Raw genomic sequence first — 18432 nt, forward strand, 5'->3', positions numbered from 1 at the left:
ATAAAAGAGGAGCGCACACAGTCAGAACACACCAAACTTCTCACAGACAGCACCCCAAAGTGAGGATCAAACCAAGAAACCCGAGGTACCAGAGTGACCAGGCAGTAGTATTACTTGCAATACCACTGTGTTGCCCAATTCCAGTCACCAATTCCAGTGACTGCTTCATTCTTCAAGAAATGTTCAAATAATGCAAAAGACAACTGGTGTGTTCAAGATGTTTATTAATTTTGTTTTTATTATACATTTACCTATATAAACAGACAAATATTAATGTTAAATACAGAAATTGCATTTTGCTTGTGTATTCATGTGATTTCATGTATTAGTGCTGTTACATTGCCTTTTGAGAGCACCACTAAACTGCTTTATATTAAATGTGAACTAAACTTAAAACACAGTCAAGAGGATACAGGTTTGCATAAATTCAATTTAAAAAACTACAAAAACTAAAGGTATTAATAAAGAGTTTATCTGACTTTTCAGCCGTTACAGCTCCTACACTTTTCTGAAGGCTTTAGTCCAGTTGTTGGGAGATTTCTTTGAGGACTAGTAGCATTCCATCATGGGAACATTCGTGAGGCCATGTGCAGGTGATGTATGACTATTTCTGGATCACTAATGCCACTCCAAAACATCTCAAAACTATTGTATAACATTACATCATTATGGACAACCCTGGGTTTTATACCCCTCTAGTCAATGCTTGGCATTGAACACGTATAGCTTAAGCTCATGTGCAGCTGCTCTAGAGTACCCCATTTCAATACATTTCCCTATAACAATTATACTCACTAATTATGAGGAGTGTCTACAAAATTGTGGCCGTGTTTTGTAGATTGTATATTGATATCATCAGGGAAAAAAAAGGCAAACCAGGTGCAAAAAGCCTTATATGACGTTCTGCACAATATGCACACAGAATGAAGCGAATTATCTGGCGCTCTCCATTCACTGGTTGAATACAATGTGCAGCAGGAGAATGGCCTAAATGGCACAGTGCCATAATTGAAGTGTATGAGCTCATGTGTGTGTTAGAGGCACATGAGTGTTTCTGTGTGCAGTGGGTGAGAAAAGGCAGAGCCACAAGTGCTGGGCACAGTCTGAGTCACTGTACCTCTTTTACATACACACACACACACACACGGCCCTACTGTGCATTGTGTCACTCAATGGCTAGACGACCAGACAAAACATGATTTGAAATAAAGCCCAGCTACAGTGTAAAGAAAACAATACAAGGATGTGAAACATATTCAGCATATTGTAGGGCTCCAAAAGGAATGGTTATAGTCTTAATATATATTGTTGTTTATTTAAATCTATGAGGTAAATCATATTCAGTTTTTTTTTTGTTTTTTTTTTCTTCTTCATTTTCTTCTGATTTGTATGAATAATTATTCACTCATTTTTCATTACATGTAGTCTGTTTGAGGACACCTTAACCTTTTCCCACTGCTAAAAGAAATGCTGTGAAAAGACTGCCCTCTAAAGGCTGAGAACCTCAAGTTTGAATTACACTATATCAGCCATAACATAATGATCAGCTCCTTGTATCTACACTTACGGTCCATTCTATCAGCTCCACTGACCACAGGAGCACTTTGTAGTTCTATAATTACATAATTTAGTACATTTGTTGATCTGTAAACTTTGCTCACTTTGACCCTGCATTTAAATTCAGGACTTCCACAGGACCTCCATAGGGCAAGTACCATCTTTGGTGGATCATACACAGCGCTGCAACGACACTGATACGGTGGTGGTGTTAGTGCTTGTTGTGCTGGTATGGATCAAGCACAACAAAAATAACTGCTGGAGTTGTTTAAGCTCATACTGTCACTACTCGGTGTCAGTGACAAGCAGGTGTGTCTAACAGAGTGGGCAGTGAGTGGTGAACTAAAAAAGTGCAGTGGAGCTAAGAGAATAAACATTAGGTGTAGAATCTATGAAGTTTCCATAATGTTACGGCTGATTGGGGCATGTCCAAATCTGTGTAGACACCCCTTTTCCAAAGAAATGGAAATATGGTGCATATTTCAAATAGGGGTTAACAGCATCATAGCTGAGAGGATGAGCACTTTTCTTCCATCTGCGCCGCACAAGACATTACTCTGTTCATTTTAAAGTTTTTTGTAAAATTATTTGTATAATTTCATGAAAACACAGCTGTCTTAGAGGAGGAATTTCCATCAACTTTTCAAAATCTGTCTATGTTTCTCGAAAGTGTTAAAGGTCTATTCATGATTGATTAGTATAATGTAAGGAATATTTGTCAGCTGCTCCCATGAGGGGTCGGCAGAGAAGATCAATAAATCCACACAGTCAGCATGGCTTAGGATTTACACCAGAACAAGTTGACCAGCACAACCCTCCTCACCTGGGCAGGGGTCACAGGAAGAACAAAGCAAACACCATGCAGACAGTGACCTGAAACGAGGACCAAACCCAAGACCCCCACAGCCCTGGAGCTGTGCATTACAGACATCACCATTGCACCACAGAGCTGACCACAATTTAAGGCAAAATTAACAGAAAATTAAAATTGCAATTATTTTACCTTTATCAACATCACACATAAAAACTGAGTTCGATATTGTGACCACCACCACGATAAATGCTGTATTTCACATCAAAGCACAAATGATAGACATCTTAAACACAAACAACTCAACTAAACTCCCTCAGCTTATCTGTTAACACACTACTGGAGTGGAAAGTGTGTTCTATGACTTTCTGAAGGACAAATGCTAACAAGGTTTTATTTTCATTTCTGACAGTAGTTTTAACACGGACTTTTTAAGTCGTTTTAAATCCATGAATATGCTATGAACAGAATATGGGGGCAGTATTACATAAAATAAATACCCAGGCCAAAAAGAATACTCATGCTCATCCACTCAAAATTGTATCAATATTTTTAGTAAAACACATGTGAATAATGAAACTTAACTAAACACTTAAAGGTATTAAAAGGTGCACTTGCATACAAATATTATTAGTCCATTTTAGACTGAAACATGCACAGTAAATTCACCAGTGTTAAATCAACACTATTAGTGTTAACACTGAGTGTGTTAAATTATTACACTAACAGTGTTAATTTAACACTAATAGTTTTGATTTAACACTGGTGAATTTACTGTGTGCATGCCTAACCAAGCAAGCCACATATTCTAGTCTTTTTAAAGAAAAATTGCTCCCATTCATTGTGTGTTTTTGTGGTCAGGAGGCTCTGAGACAGTGTCGGGGTGAGCTGTAAGGGAAGCAGTCTTCTCATAGTTAGCTGCTTTTGGTGTCAATGTCTCATTGGCAGCAGGAGAGGAGGTTGTACCAGTGATGGGGTGTGAGATGGTGGAGATATGGGGTATGTACTGGGGCTCTTCTGAGCTCACCTGAGCACCTGAATCTCCACTGAGCCCCAGCTGATCAAGGCCATCTCCCATCAGTTCACTGACCCGGGGCCCAGTGAAAAGACGCACGAAAGCCTGCACCTGTTGGAGCTGCCAGAAACTCTCCACCACCACCAGCAGGACTACAAGCCCCAGCACAAGGTAACCTGAGGAATACATTTGACATTTACTACAACATGTGCACAACTGACTATTGACCATCTTATGACTGACATGCCTTTCGACCAATCACAACCATCACTAAACCACTCGTGTTGAACTTTTAAAATGAATAAATGCTTCAGACGTTTGGTTCCTATTAGTACTGCTGTGAATTATGGACTAAATTTGACTCTGTAAAGCTCCCCAGAATGGCATGATGTTTACAAAACCCTCTTAATGACTTAGCTTACATCTAATTGATTGAATTATGAAAATTTACATTTTTCATTTAAAGCAACCCTAGGTAAGATGTGGGGAGGGTTTTTGTTGTTGTTTTTTTTTTTTTTGCTCCTGCACATCCCTTACAGTGGAAGAGTGTCATTAACTTGAACAACACTGTCCAAGGTGGAGTGGAGCTGGTTTCCAGTCCTCTTCCAGAAGTTATATAGTGCAGTTTCTGCAGTGCTAATTCAGGAGTAGCAACAACAGTGTCACTATTTTCCCTGATACAGGTCTGTGGAGCATAACAGTGATCAAATGAATCTGTAATTTTAAGGTAACAATACTACCTAGTGTTGCTTTAAGGTTAAAGTGTATAAAATAAGATAAAATCTAAAAAAAAAAAAATCATGTGTTTTAGTTTTATTTAACACAGTTCTTTGGTCTTGGCATGAATCCATATGAGCTATTTTATATTTTTGATACCTTGTAAATATGTGTAAGCAATGAATGAATGAATGAATAACTCAACAACAAAAAAGGGTTGGTCAGGTGATGGACTCTTTGGAACAAAATATTACTTTACCAGAAAAGGACCATACACTCGATTCACATAAGCTGAATTATAATGATAACCGCATAGAGAGGAAAAGTACTCACAGGAAGTGGCAAACTCCAGCCCCTGTCTCGCTGCTCGGCTGTGCGTCCTGCCAGGGAGATAGTCCCCCAGCCCGATGGTGCTGAGAGAAATAAAGCAGTAATACAGGGACTCCAGAAAACTCCAGTCATTCTCCAGCAGGCAGAGGGCAACAGCAGGGAGTAGAAAGAACAATGTTGCCGTACTCACTGCTATCATTCCACAGTGCAGCAGTGATGCAGTGTTATGTGACAGACCCCAGTTGTGCTGCAGGTGGCGAATGGGTGCATGGGTCACTCTGGGCAGTAAAGAATGTGTCAAGCAGGAGAGCAGCAGCAGAGTGAGGGGAATGCCCACCAAACAATACAGGATGCAAAACACACGTCCCTCATCCGACAGAGGAATGGTGGTGCCATAACCTGTAGACCCACAGCAGAGCAGTTAGAAAACCCAGCTCTTACTTACTGTCTAGATGGTAGGCAGTGACCAAACATTTTTTTTTTAATCCCGCAGCTTCACACTTGTGGATTAAATAACAACATCAAACAGCATATTTATAATACAGGCTTGTGGGTTCAAACCCCGTCTGGGTCCCTGTCTGTGAGGTGTTTGGTGTGTTCTCCATGTATCTGTGTGAGTTTCTTACCATTTTCTTCATTGGTAGTTGGATTGGCTGCTCAAAATTTTCCATAGGTGTGAGTGTGTCTAGGGTGTGTTCCCACCTTCTACCCATTGACACCAGGTAGGCTGCCTTAACACCCCCCACCCCACCCAGGTCCCCAGTGACCCAGAACTAGATAAACAGTTACAGACAATGAATTAATTAATTAATAGGTGTGAGTGTGTGAGTAATTGCATGAATGTATGATGCCCTGTGATGGAGTGGCACCCTGTCCAGGGTGTGTTTCTGCCTTGTGCCCAGGGAATTTTAGGTACACTCTGGAAACCATGACCCTGAACCTGACACAACACAAGCCAGCCTGCACAGGGGAATGAAGGATTAAAAACACAGCATTAGCATTAGTACATATAAGTATTAACAGGAAGGAAATGAAACAGGATGGGCTCAAATACCACACCCACACCAAGTACAAAACATATGACTTGACTTCCACTGAACACTCAGGCATTTAAGGAGATTAACATTTGATAAAAAAGGACAAAGCTCAAGTTTACACTTCTCACAACTGTGGCCTGCTAACGACGCCACTTCTCCCAACAAATATAAATCAGAAGAACTCCTGTCCTGTCATGTAATTTAAATAAATTAGTACTCATTATTGATTTAGGGTATAATTTTACTGGCAGCTCAGACTGCGCCATTTTGATTAGGATCATTGGGGGGGGGGGGGGGTGATCCAATTTTAATAAATTTTGCTCTTCCTTTACATCTTATGGCTAAAATTCGATCACCATTTTATATAAGTGTTTTCTTTTGTTTCTGTCTCCTTACCTTTGGGACACCCTGTATTACATACGGACTAATGCATAGTCAGTAAACTCTATACAGTTCAAACATGAAAGTTTTACATAATTTCAGGCAGCATTTAGCTGTTTAGTCTGAACCATTAGAGCAGAATTTGCTGTGTTTCAGCCTGGACATTTGGTTGAAGATAATTATTAATTCAATGACTTATTCACAGCTCAAATTCAGTATTACACTGAAAGTTAAGGTTATCCTGTCCAAATAAAATGAGGCCGTGAATAAAGTTGAAGGTGAACTGTGTGCTTAATTTTCCTCGTGTTAGGGTCTTGACCGACCCGTTTTTAGGTTTTAAATGCATACAAGTACAAGTCAACTTTATTTTTCATTGACTTTGTCAGGAATTTCTATTTAAACAAAATAATATTTTTTATATAAATTCTAAATTGATCTTGTTAAAATTATGGCTTTTCTGTATATGTTATTATTTTAAATCAGAAAACAAAAACAAGTGCCAAATCTAGAATCATAAGCACACTATACACCAACAGCCTACAACTAGCTCTTCCTAGAACCACTTGAGCTTCAGTTAGGGGTTTCTATCTTTACCTGTGTCACAAAACAAGGAAACACAGATGAGTCCAGACTTGTCCAGACATGTAAGGCCAAGTCAGTTTAGAGTTTGTGTTTTGTAGAATATCTCCAGTTTACAGTATGCCACAATGAAAAATTCAAACCAATCCTTTCATGGATAAGGAAGCCTAACAAGGTAGACAAGAGGTAAGAAACAAATTGGTTGATAATTGTTTTAGGGTGTTTTATGGGTCAAACCGACCAATTAACATAAGAGATAGTAACAGAAAGCTAACACAGCTAACACAGGAGGAAGATTAACCTGTCGTGGTGAGAAAAGTAGTGACGAAGAATAGTGAAGATGTGAAGTCGAAGTTGTATTCATCTCCATTGTCCCCAGAGACGCCTCTTTTTCCCGCAGAAAGAACGCTCCTCAGTAACTCGTCCAGACCACGCTCCTGCACACACGGGTGGGCTTTCAGAAAATTATCTCGCAGTCCACGGACCTGAAAAACCAGAGAGCTCTCCTCGGGCTGTTCCAACACCATAAACACAGCTCCACCGATCAGGAGGAAGAGCATATAAATGATAATCAGAAAAGTGAAAGCGTGGCTACGACAAAACGCCAGCATTGAATCTCCATTCTGAGCCATAATTCAGGCCCGAGAACAAACTACAACACAGAATTCACTGGCTCTGTGTAACTAAATCCTCAGAGGAACGTGGAGCATTCATGAGGGAGTTAAACTTTAATGAAGTGAACAGCCCTCACGGATTACCTCGCAAGTGTACCTCAAATGTGCTTTCAACTAGAACAGAAGCCAGACTCACATATTTATATAGCGGTAATTTGCAGGTCCAATTAAGTGATATCAATGAGGCCTAAAGTGAAAAACGAGATACTTTTTGCATTTGCAATTAGAAATTAAATAAGTAATCAATAATTTGTCATAAGTCCTTCATTTTTAAAGCTTCTGTATCATTGGCTTTCTATAACTGTATACGTTGATATAAGCTGCGTTGACCTTGAACAAGTCAAAATGCAGCTTCTTGTAATTATAAAGTTGTTCAGCTCAATGTCCTGACATATTTGTCAGGATATAGAAAAATATTTTTTCATAATTATACATTTATCTAATACACACAGGTAGCAGGATGGCACATATTCAACACTCAATATTTACTTGTACGCCAATGTTAAGTATGGGAAAGTATAGTACTCTCAACTGTACCAAGTGTTTACAGGAGGATTTTCCCATTTTGCCTTAACCTATTAAACCACCTTGATTTTCCCTCCTCTCTGGTTTTCTTTCTCTTGTATCCCCCTCATGAATCAAGAAGTCCTGTTCCTAATGCTCTCCATAAAGCTATGCTGATCTAGCCCCCACCCCCATGCATCCTGTTGGAAATCTTGGCCTTGTGTCACCTACATCATGTGTTCTTGCAAGGAACTGTTTTAGCCCAAAAGGATTTTGCACTAGATTTTACTCTGTCACAGAATCAGTGACCACCTCCTGCTTCCTCATACATCTCATATTTTACCTTCACAATACCTATAACTCATTCTCTCCCTCAGTTCTATTTGCTGCTGTTTTATATAATTGAGCATGTTTGTTTTGCTCTCCAGTGTAGACCAGAGTAGGATGGGTTACTCCTTATGAGTATTGGTTCCTCTGAAGGGTACTTCTTTATGTGCTGAGGGAGTTTTTCTTTGCCATTCTTATTTTGTGATGAGTTTCGGTCATGAAAATTGCTATATAAAATCAGACTGACTGATTTATCACAACTCTAACAAACAGAAATGCACATTATCGCAGAAAACACATCTTTCAGAAACCTTTTTAAATCCTCCTGCATCGTTATAATCCAAATAGAGCATTCCTAATGTTTGGTGCACAACAGGTAGTGTCCAATTTGACGTAGTTTTTATTTACAGTATTTTGCATTACATTAGTACAAAAATAATATCTTGAAAGAAAAGCTACAAAACAAAAAATAACATCCTTTACCTAACTGAAAAAACTGAACTACTGATTTAAACATCACCGTGCATCCAAGTGCTGCCGTTAGTTTAAATGGTCTTTGTTAAATCAAACGTTGGCCATGCATCTCAGTGGGCAGCCTAGCTCTTTTCACTCTAGTTCAATAAAGAGCTCAGACTGGGCAGAGTCTATAGTAGATGCAGCTGGATCAACAAATGACTTCTGTCTGTGGGTGTTCTAAAGAGGCAGGTACAGTGAGTAATGGGAACATGTCCAACGTCTCACTGGCTTGCTCACTCTCCCTATAACAGGAAGTTTGTGGGCATAGGCTCGAGGAGGGAGGGAAGAGAGGGATGGATTCGGGGTGAAGCTTGTCTGAAAGCGTCGTCCCTGGCAACGCCGGCCCATCTGCCGCCCACCAATTAGAAAGGAGAAGGCAGGGGGGCCAGCCTGGGGGGGTGGGAAGCGAGCTTTTGGGAAAATGTCTCGTGACTGGCTGGCCGAACGTCCTGGACGGGATGAAGAGGACCTGGAGCGAGGGACTGAGGAGGAGGAGGAAGAGCGAGCCAGAGACCTGCATAAACCAGAAAAACCATGAAAAAGAGTCAACATCATGTGTTAGCATTCAGGTTTGATGCCTTTAAATTTCAGATCATTCAATTATTTCTTTTTTCTAATTTGAACCAATTATTATTTTGCATAATATCATTAAAAACAAATGTAACATCCAAAAAATCTCAGCATCTCAGGATCTTGACCTGTACCTACCTCCCCGATGCTGTAGCCGCCAGACTTGGTGGTGCTGGCTCAGTGCGTGGGCTTCCATCCTGCCTGGGGCTGATGTTCATGTTGGCAGTGAGCTGGGGCATCTTTCGTGTGCTCTCCAGGTTGGCTGTGCCACTGCTTGGTTCTTTCCTAGAATCTGAAGACTGAATAGGGGCTGCAGATGGGGCACCACCTAATGCAGGACCAGTGCTAAATCGCACAGCCAGGCTGTCCCCAAAGAAGGAGTAGAGCTCACCGTACATGTCAGGGAGAGACACAGGGGTCCACTCCTCCCACTGGCATCCTGCCCCACCTGCCTGCAAGTGGCTGGCAATGCCCAATGGAGGTTCAGAGAGAGGTTCCGGAGGTGGGCTGAGGCCTGGTGAACTTTCTCTGAAGCCCATCACCCCTCCAGCAGAACCTTGAAGAGCAGTGGTACAACCTTCGGCAGATCCAGTCAGACTCACAGCCTTCATCTTTAGCAAGCGCTCCACTGCCACCTGGTGGAGAAGGATAGCGCTATATGATTACACAAACTGCAAAAGGGTATGTTGAGAAAATGTTATCATTCACTTTTAAAGGAACACTAAGGTTTGAATTTGTTTGCTCCCGGGACTCCTTCTAGTGTATTTAATTTAATTCAGTACAGCACTGTACTGAAATTGATGTGGGATTTCCTACCTTGCTTCAAATGTTACATAATGCAATTTCTCCAGTGCTGAGCCCAGATTAGCAATGACAGAGGCTCTGTTCTTTCTATTACAAGCTAGTAAAGCATTACATTAATTTTGAAGCTGTAATTTTAAGGTAAAAATATTACACAGTGTTCCTTTAAGGATGTTCAGATCAGAATAGGTGAGGGTTCACTTAACACTAGAGTGGCAATTATCAAGAGATATTGGCACTCCTGGAATTTATCTCACCAAATTATATTTTGAGTTTGGTATGACATTTATCTATATTTGGGTTTGCTTAATTATCTATTTTATTTTACATTTTTAGAATTATATTAAATTTGTTAATAGTAAGATTAGAAGTTATAAGTAGTGATAAGGTAAGGTTAATAGTACTGATAGCTGGTAAATTCTGACAAAAATATGTAACCAGTAGCTGGATCATTAACTACAATAAGATATCCCATAGCTGACTGAAATTCTAAGCTGTAAGTAACTGCTAATAATATCATTTTCACAAGTGGCAAGAATGTGTGACCTGTTAGCCACTAACCAACTAACCATTGGCAGCCACTATTGACTGGTAGCAGCTAAGGCACTTTTCCAATGACTATGTTACATTGAAAATATGAAATCAAATATATCAAACACTGTACAGGTCTATCTACTAATTGCTCAAACTGTTTGCCAACAGAATGAGCCCATCCTAACAAGTACACTAATTTAAACTTACTATGAATTCAATTTTGAAGTCAAAACTTTGAACTTACAAGAATGGCTCCATAGACTTTGTGTCCATCTGCTTTCACCTGTGCGTTGGACACAGAATAATCATCGAGCACAGCCTGTAGGTTTGCCCAGTAGGCTGGTAAGTGGGGATACAACACACGCTCAACAGCCTGTCACAAACACAAACACACTGACATCAGAAGAGCATTTAAGAGGAGAAATATACGCATGTCTCAATTTGAATGTGTAGATCACCTTCCACCCGAGAGCATGCAATCCAACCACAGCTCCGTAGTGAGAGCAGAGAGGCCGGACAGGGTCTGAGAGAACCTTCTGCAGAGACAGCAGGATTTGATGATACAGTCCACTCACCAGATCACCGTGAGTCCTATCCCAAGGAACATACAATATCTTTACTGATATAATCAACACCACATCATTTATAATGAAAACAAGATTCAAAGCAGTACAGAGTTGTTATAATTGTGTATGTTTTTAGGGATGCACTGATTTTTAAAAATTTTTGGGGCCGATACGATAACCGATTCCCAATCACTTGGAGTAGCCTATACCGATATTATTAACCGAGTTTTATATTCATGTAATTAAAGCAAAACCAATTATTTGTTATCATGGGTTGTCACAGGACAAGCCTTTTTGTCAGTATTTGTATATTTCTGTACATTTTAATTTTATGTTCTAAGTTTTTTAGTTGTTGTTCATTTATATTTTACAAAGATTTACTGCTGGTTCAACATGTATGGTTTCTAGAGGGGCGATAATTTGTGCAGCACCGGGTTTGATTTGGAGAGAGATTATGTATTAGCAAGTTAGTGTAATTGTATATATTTGTCTTTCAGTAATAAATTCAGATATTGAATGACTCTATATCTATTTTCATGTGTTTTATATATGAGGAGCTCCTGCGCTGTGGGGGTTGATAGTATCTTTCTGTCATTTAACCTGCTGTGTGTGTGTGTGTGTGTGTGTGTGTGTGTGTTGCTGATATTTCAATTTAGTTTTGACCACAGAGAAATATAATCCTAGAAACTGTTCTCTGTAAAAACTGTGAAAAACTTCCACACGTCCAGCATAGTTGTGTATTTACAGGCATCAGTGCATATGTGCAAACATAAAAAAGGCACCAAGTTATCGGTGTAACATCAGCTAAAATTCCAATATCGGACCGATAACATTAACTAAAAAAATCCACACATCAGCAATATATCGGCCTCTGATATATCGTGCACCACTAATTGTTTTTGCATTTAATTAATGGATTGTTGGATGAGATTTGCAAAGGTATTGCAAAGATATTAATGTAATTTTATGAATTAAGAGCTGCTATAAATACTTACAGAATGTCCTTTATAAATAGGCATTGAAATTATGTATTGACAGGTATATTCATGGTTGTGTCTAAAAGTTTACTAAGTCATTCCATTCATTCCAAAAGTGTGAGCTGTCCGGTTTGATTTGGCAGCAGTTTTTTGAACTATGCTATATATCTTTATATATTAATGTCATATGCACAGGCTCGGAAAGAAATCTGGGCTCCATTGGTCGGTTATCTGAGTAAAGTTTGTGGGTGCTTGGCTCACAGAACTGAATCATATAGCAGTGAAAGTCAGTTAATGAAAGGAAAGAGAGAGATACCCCTGAATATAGAATGATATGAATCTGTATGAAAGCAGAGGGCTTGCAAGAAAGACGCAGAAAGATTTCTCTTTGAATATTCGTTCAACTTGAATGTGCTTGCAATCAGATAAATGTGCTAGGGGAAATGGAATGTAGCACAACCCACGCTACAAAACATTATTTACATGTTTAGTGCAATTACATATTGCCACCAGTAAGGTTGCAAAAATCCCAAATTTGCCAAACTAGTGCAGCTTTCAAAATACAAACATTTATTTGTGCACACATCTGTATATGTCTGTTTATAAATGTAAAAATGAGTGATATACCAAAAGATGTGACTTAGAAGCAGAGCAGCATAGTCCCTCAGGGTCCAGTGGTCATTGAGTGGATTAATGGACGCAGCAAGTGGTTCCAAAATGCAGTACATTACACTGGAGACAAGACTCCGGACGTATGATCCCAGATAGAGATACGGGTTCTGAACTAGACTTTTCACCATATGCAGCAGCCTGTTCAGCTGGTCCAAGTCATGGCTTACTGATTTCACCTAAAGGGGGTTAAAATATAGTTGTAATCTTAAAACAAAATTAAGCATACCAATGGAGGGAATATAGTTTTCACAGGAGAATCTCCACTTACAATAATTTAACCAAAATTTATAACTGGACAGAAGTTGAAAACCTCACATTTTTATATGAAATTGACTTACCCCACTGATGACATAAACAAAATAAGGCAGAAGTGCAGCTATCTTGGAATTCGACTGAAGATCCAGCAAAGCAACCTGGTTTAATAGAAAAGTATAATAATAATTATATATATATATTTTTTTTTTTTTATGTTATTAGTCAGCTAACATGTCAAACCTTCATTAGATGTGGATCCTCTCCTAAAATGGCTCTGGTAATCTGTTGATAATACTTCAGTAGGTCATCCGACAGTGACTGTACCGCATTTGGAACTGGAGGGGGGGGGGGGAATGCTTATCACCTCATATAATATGCACATTTTTTTAATTTATTTTAAGGGGTTGATTGTAGGCATAGGAACTGACCCTTAGCAAACTGTGGCCCTTGCCCTGAGTCTCCTTAAGACAACATATTTTTTTTGTTTTACCTGTGCCCTGAGGCTCCAGATTTCCTTTTCCATCAAGGTATGACACATGAACTGTAAAAGAAACAGAAAAAACAGTAAAATAAACCTATATATAAAATTCTCCACCATGCCTGGAGAGAGAAAAACAATTGGAAGTGTCCTACCTCGCACCATAGTCTCTGCACAACCTTTGGGAATGTTTGTGGCAAGAGCTAACTCTACCAGGTTCACCTCTCGATCCTCCACAAAGAATAGCTCTCCTTCCTTAAGTGGGCGAAATGGTAAAGCATCTTGGGCACCATAGCCACAGATGGTCTAAGTAAGACACAGAAGAAGAAATGTAAAGCAGGCAGCAAAATATAAGCTTCATTGTTCCCAGGTTAAATGTAGCCAAAGCAGCATGGCTGAAGTTTTAGCTTTGACATTGTCCACAGTCTACTGTCTTTTGTTTGAGAATTATACAGTTTTAATTTATACTCTGTGTAATTCCTCATTTCACTGGGCATCTGTAGTAAGGAGTGACAAATCTGCCTATATTTAATCTAATCTTTAATATAAAACAAATTTCAGGATGTAAAAACATGCAATTTGACATATGGAACAAAGCCTGACTTTTAACTGATCCGTTATAATATTTTATAGTGGAAAATATACATTAGCATGTAAATTTTCAGCTCTTACAGGTCCACATTTATTTCAGTTGCTGTTTAATTTTAGCATGTTTTACGTTACCTTAATAAATTAATTTTAAAATTATCAAATGACAAAAGCTATTCATATCATATACATTACTTCAGTATTGCTCCAGCGAAGTGCCCTGTTGAAGTCCTCTACGGTCAGTTTTCTTCTCTTTGCATGCCTCATAAACTGTGAGCTATTCTGTGGAGGTTGCATAAGCAAAATGTTTGTTAAAGGGCCTGAATATTTTACTTACACTTAATAAGAGTCTGACAAAGTAGGTAAACTTTGTTAAAGGTCTGAAATAAACACAAATCTACACAGTGGAAATGCTCATTCTGCATCCATTGTGTCTGAAGTCAGTAAAACCAAACAGATATAGATATAGCCTATCACCTATTCAGTCCCTGCACACTGATGTTATATGAAGTGTTTCAGCTCTGATTCTAGTTTGGAAAATAGACATGAAATTAGGATTGTGATTGTTACTGGTAGATAAAACCTAACTAGCGTAATTAGTGGACCTTTGTGGATATGAGTGCTTTAAGCCACTTAAGACAATTGCAGAATCCCACAAAGACCTTTCAGATGTCAGTGTAAAGAAAACATTTAGAGGCTTGTAAAAACATTGAGTTTATTATTCAATTCCTTCGTACCATAATTTGTACTCTAATTAATCAAATGGAACAAAGGATTAATCTGGGACCACTTGAACTAGAGGGACAATGTTTTAGATATCTAGACATTATTTATCCTACCATATCATCTCAGGGGTTTTACAGAATGCTTTCAAAGAGGACTGAATTAAAAATAAACCGTTCACTTGAAATCTTCGTAAATGAAAGAAGTGGAATGATACCTGTGTGGCTTCTCTGAGGCGGTAGCACACATCTTCCGCGAGCATCGCTGCAACGTCGTCCCCGAGCTCGATCCCCGCGCTCTCGGCCATGAGTCTTATAGACTCCCGGGGAACCTCCGCGAACCGCCGCTCCTCTCTCGCCTCGGTCATCTCGGAAATACTGTCTACATACGAACGAACCCGTGGTTACGCTAACCGTTACTCAGAACGATCCATTCCACCTTAAACGATACAGCATTCGTGCAGTTTAAGCTGGACAAAAGTAGCATAAGAAGCCAACTCCAGCCTCATTCTCCACACGACTTGTGTAATTTTCATGTTCGAATGTTCCGTTCCACTTTAGTACAGCAGTTGTGGATGACCGGGACTATTTAAGGTGGAATAGAAAGTTAGCTAAAGGACGAGCTGAGGAATAAGGAGCTCTACGCGGTTATGCAAGAAAGACTTAGTTTTCATATTGTTAGTTTTTGTTCTACCTTAAAACTAGTTATAGTCAGGCTCTGTTAATGTATAATAAGAAAAAAAAAATAAAAAAACACACAGGGCTACTACAACTCCGTATCAAGTGGCTAATTATGCATCTTCACCACTGTTTTGACATCATACCAAGCTTCTAAGTGAGAAATAAAATAAACCGTTACCTTTGGCGTAAGTTCTTTGCACCGCAGGAAACGCGAGCTAGAAATATCGCACACTTATCCAACACATTTAGAAACGTCTGACAAGCTAACGTTAGCTCTTAATACGCTCCATATTATTCCAAAATAAAAGCCTGAGGTAGTGTGCGCATGCGTTAAAAGCTTGCGCTAGACATACTCCTTGTTCACGCCATAGTTTATGAAACGTTGGCTCTTTCACTTAACCCGAATGCTCTACATTCAGTACACCATGTGGACACAATGTATTGCGTGGACTTCTGGGCGTCCTTGTTTGACCTACGAAAGGTGTTTATTTGAAGCTCTGCCCAGGCAAAATCTTCAACGCCCCCAGTCCCAAACTCATCATACAACACACAAGGTTTCAGTTAGAGGTTTTATTAAAATAGGAGGCGAAAATGCATCCAGCTGCAAATAATTTAGTGGGAAAACTTAAGTTAAAATCCATAAATAAAAACACTCATAGCATGCACTGAATGCTCAATATGTACAACAGGTTAAAAGGTCAAGTTTACAAAACAGGTTAGTCTGCCAAGTTCTACAAAAGGGACAGACTGGACAAGATGCTAACCACTAAACACCCACCCAAAAAAAGAATTAAAAAATAGTTAAGGTCATTTAAAGCTAGTACAAAATATGACCGGGGGGGGGGTGTTATGCACAAACAGGCTGTTAAATATTGAGCAGTGCTCAGTCCAGAATATTCTATGGATTCAGGGTAGAAGCCTGTTCAAGCTGCTGGAGTCGGATGGCCAGCGGCAACAGCAGGTCATTGAGGTGCTGACTGCTGAAGGTGAAGGCATTATTGGCTATGGCATCTCCAGAGGGTGGTGTGACAGGACCAGCATCAGGGAACACTGGGGAGTCCAGCATAGACTGTGGTGAGGAAGATGCGGAGGAAGAGGATGGTGGGGATGAAGAACACATGTCTGAGGCTGGGGAAAGGGCTCTTCCAGGCATCTGTGGTGACCAGGGTGTCTGGTTCAAGTCAAGGACCTTGATAGCATTAGGCAACCCATGCTGGAAGCGACAGCGAGTTCCAAATAGACAGAAACCAAAAGAGCTAAAGGTACGACAGAGGGCACCACGAGGCTTCCATTCACTGGAGCGAGGCGGCGGCTGCCAGGTTTTCTCAGCACCATCGCTTGATTCGGAGCCACCTTCAATGTGTAGGAAATGGCAGCGGGCACCAAATGGGCAAACCCCAAAGGCACGGTACGTACGACAGGGCACGTTCCTGCGTCTGTGCCGAACAGGCCTCTGCTCCTTCAGGCTATGTACAAAGAGGCAGCGAGTACCATACATGCAGTAGCCAGCCGTGTGGAAGGTGCGGCACAACTCCGTCTTGTACTTGGGGTGGCGGGAAGGCACGTGGAGGTCATGCAGGCCATGGGCAAACTGGCAGCGCTCAGCATACTTGCAAGTCCCCATCTCAGCATACCGGCTGCACAGCTCAGTTTTGTAACGGGTGGAGCAGAGCCAGGGATTGAGTGGGGGAGATGGAGACTCCACCAGTGGAAGCAGAGCCTCAGCCAAGGACTGACACCCATTAGCCAAGCTCTCCCCTGGGAAAAAGGCTTCATCTCCACCATCAGAGGGAAATAGCAGCAAATCATCTTGGCTAATCTGAAGAAGAGAGTTCCATTAGACACCCAAGCATGAAGGCATGGCAGTCCCATGAAAAATAGCTTTTGCCTCTATTTTCCATATTAGATTTAATCTTTTTACTCATAGTAACCTGTAGCGCTAAGGAATATTATAGTTTATATACAGAACAAAAAGCACCCCCTTCCTGCTAAACCAAGGTATCCAAACTCATTTAAAGAAGGTCAATATTAATGATGCTTTTGTTTCCAAATAAGCTGGAAACAGTTGAAGTCATTTGCTTTATCAAGAGTTTCTAGCTCTTTAAACCTGATCTGGGCAACAAGATTTTAGTTAGCCAGACAACTTAAGCCCAAAACAGAGGATTATCCCAAAGGAATGTCATTCAGCTTGATGTCAGGCTTAAGTTATTTAATAGAACTAAGAAACTGTTCTTTGTGGAATGTCCCCCAGGTATACTACCTTAGTTATGGATAAAAAGCAACAGCAGCAATAGCCTTAAACAACACCTCTGACATAAAAATAATGTAGAACACTCATTTTTAACCTAGACATGTAATAGTGAACCAGAATACTGCAAGGGTTTAGAGTAAAGAACAAGTCTACCTCAAACATGATTGTAGTGTCCTGGTGAACGCAGCAGCGTCTCAATGTGACGGTCCCTCTTCGACCAGAAGCTGTAGTTGGTGACAGAAGAGGTTTTCAGTGGTCCTCAAGAAGAAGAGCCGCGCTGTAAGGACGAGGACTAAACCCACTAAACTCAGTGAATCACACGCACTAAACCCAGATCTGCTCCCTTGTTTTAAAGTTGCTCCAAATCACCCCATTTCCCGCGCCTCCTTTTAAAATTGGGATCAGCTGCGGAGCCCGGATTTCGAACGGACCAATCATAAACCACGGTGCCCCGCCTGTTAAACTATGCAAATGAGATGCACTGGTCTCTCTGGTCCTGACAGGATTCCGTGGCCGCATCCCAAATGGCTACGTAGTGCACATTATAGTTAATAAAATAACGGCCTCTACGCCACAACAGCGTAAAAACGTATACAAGGGAATACAATGTATGACTCATTCACTAGCTGACATTTTCACAGTTAAAAAAGTGAATGAGAAAGTCAATTAAACTGAACAGTTTAGAGCTATGGGTTGCACGTCTCGCTGGAACATAGATAAGTCAATTACCCCAGTTCTATGGCAGAGTGAGTTAACTATACAGGGCACACCGGGCCATTTGAGATTCAGCCAAAGTTTACTCAGTTTGTTTGCGACCGCGGCGCAATAAGCATCGTTTATAGTAGCCTAATGTTCCACTTCAAATGGCGGGCACTCAAAAACACACACT

At 40.3% G+C, this 18432-nt stretch overlaps 3 protein-coding genes across 4 annotated transcripts; all 3 read right to left on the bottom strand.

Moving 5' to 3' along the window:
• Nucleotides 1–307: 307 nt before the first annotated feature.
• Nucleotides 308–7199, bottom strand: kcnk7 (potassium channel, subfamily K, member 7). Its single transcript, XM_066681573.1, has 3 exons — nucleotides 6729–7199; nucleotides 4434–4829; nucleotides 308–3559 (listed from the first exon to the last, which is right to left on the bottom strand). The coding sequence occupies exons 1-3, from the start codon at nucleotides 7057–7059 to the stop codon at nucleotides 3207–3209; spliced, it is 1080 nt and encodes a 359-aa protein (XP_066537670.1). The 5' UTR covers nucleotides 7060–7199; the 3' UTR covers nucleotides 308–3206.
• Nucleotides 7200–8296: 1097 nt separating this feature from the next.
• Nucleotides 8297–15612, bottom strand: taf6l (TAF6-like RNA polymerase II, p300/CBP-associated factor (PCAF)-associated factor). 2 transcript variants are annotated; one of them, XM_066681308.1, is made up of 12 exons: nucleotides 15471–15612; nucleotides 14830–14993; nucleotides 14085–14171; nucleotides 13457–13607; nucleotides 13314–13364; nucleotides 13064–13158; nucleotides 12907–12981; nucleotides 12524–12744; nucleotides 10812–10944; nucleotides 10598–10726; nucleotides 9157–9653; nucleotides 8298–8962 (listed from the first exon to the last, which is right to left on the bottom strand). In XM_066681308.1, the coding sequence occupies exons 2-12, from the start codon at nucleotides 14977–14979 to the stop codon at nucleotides 8626–8628; spliced, it is 1926 nt and encodes a 641-aa protein (XP_066537405.1). In that variant the 5' UTR covers nucleotides 14980–14993; nucleotides 15471–15612; the 3' UTR covers nucleotides 8298–8625. The 2 variants fall into 2 exon arrangements, with proteins under 2 accessions (XP_066537406.1, XP_066537405.1); XM_066681309.1 differs by lacking the exon at nucleotides 15471–15612 and having other exon boundaries at nucleotides 8297–8962; nucleotides 14830–14992.
• Nucleotides 15613–15857: 245 nt separating this feature from the next.
• Nucleotides 15858–17884, bottom strand: cth1 (cysteine three histidine 1). Its single transcript, XM_066682008.1, has 2 exons — nucleotides 17697–17884; nucleotides 15858–17111 (listed from the first exon to the last, which is right to left on the bottom strand). The coding sequence occupies exons 1-2, from the start codon at nucleotides 17703–17705 to the stop codon at nucleotides 16191–16193; spliced, it is 930 nt and encodes a 309-aa protein (XP_066538105.1). The 5' UTR covers nucleotides 17706–17884; the 3' UTR covers nucleotides 15858–16190.
• Between the last annotated feature and the right edge of the window lie 548 nt (nucleotides 17885–18432).

The sequence above is a fragment of the Hoplias malabaricus genome, chromosome 9 (assembly GCF_029633855.1).
Source record: "Hoplias malabaricus isolate fHopMal1 chromosome 9, fHopMal1.hap1, whole genome shotgun sequence".
In the NCBI taxonomy this organism is placed as follows: Eukaryota; Metazoa; Chordata; class Actinopteri; order Characiformes; family Erythrinidae; genus Hoplias; species Hoplias malabaricus.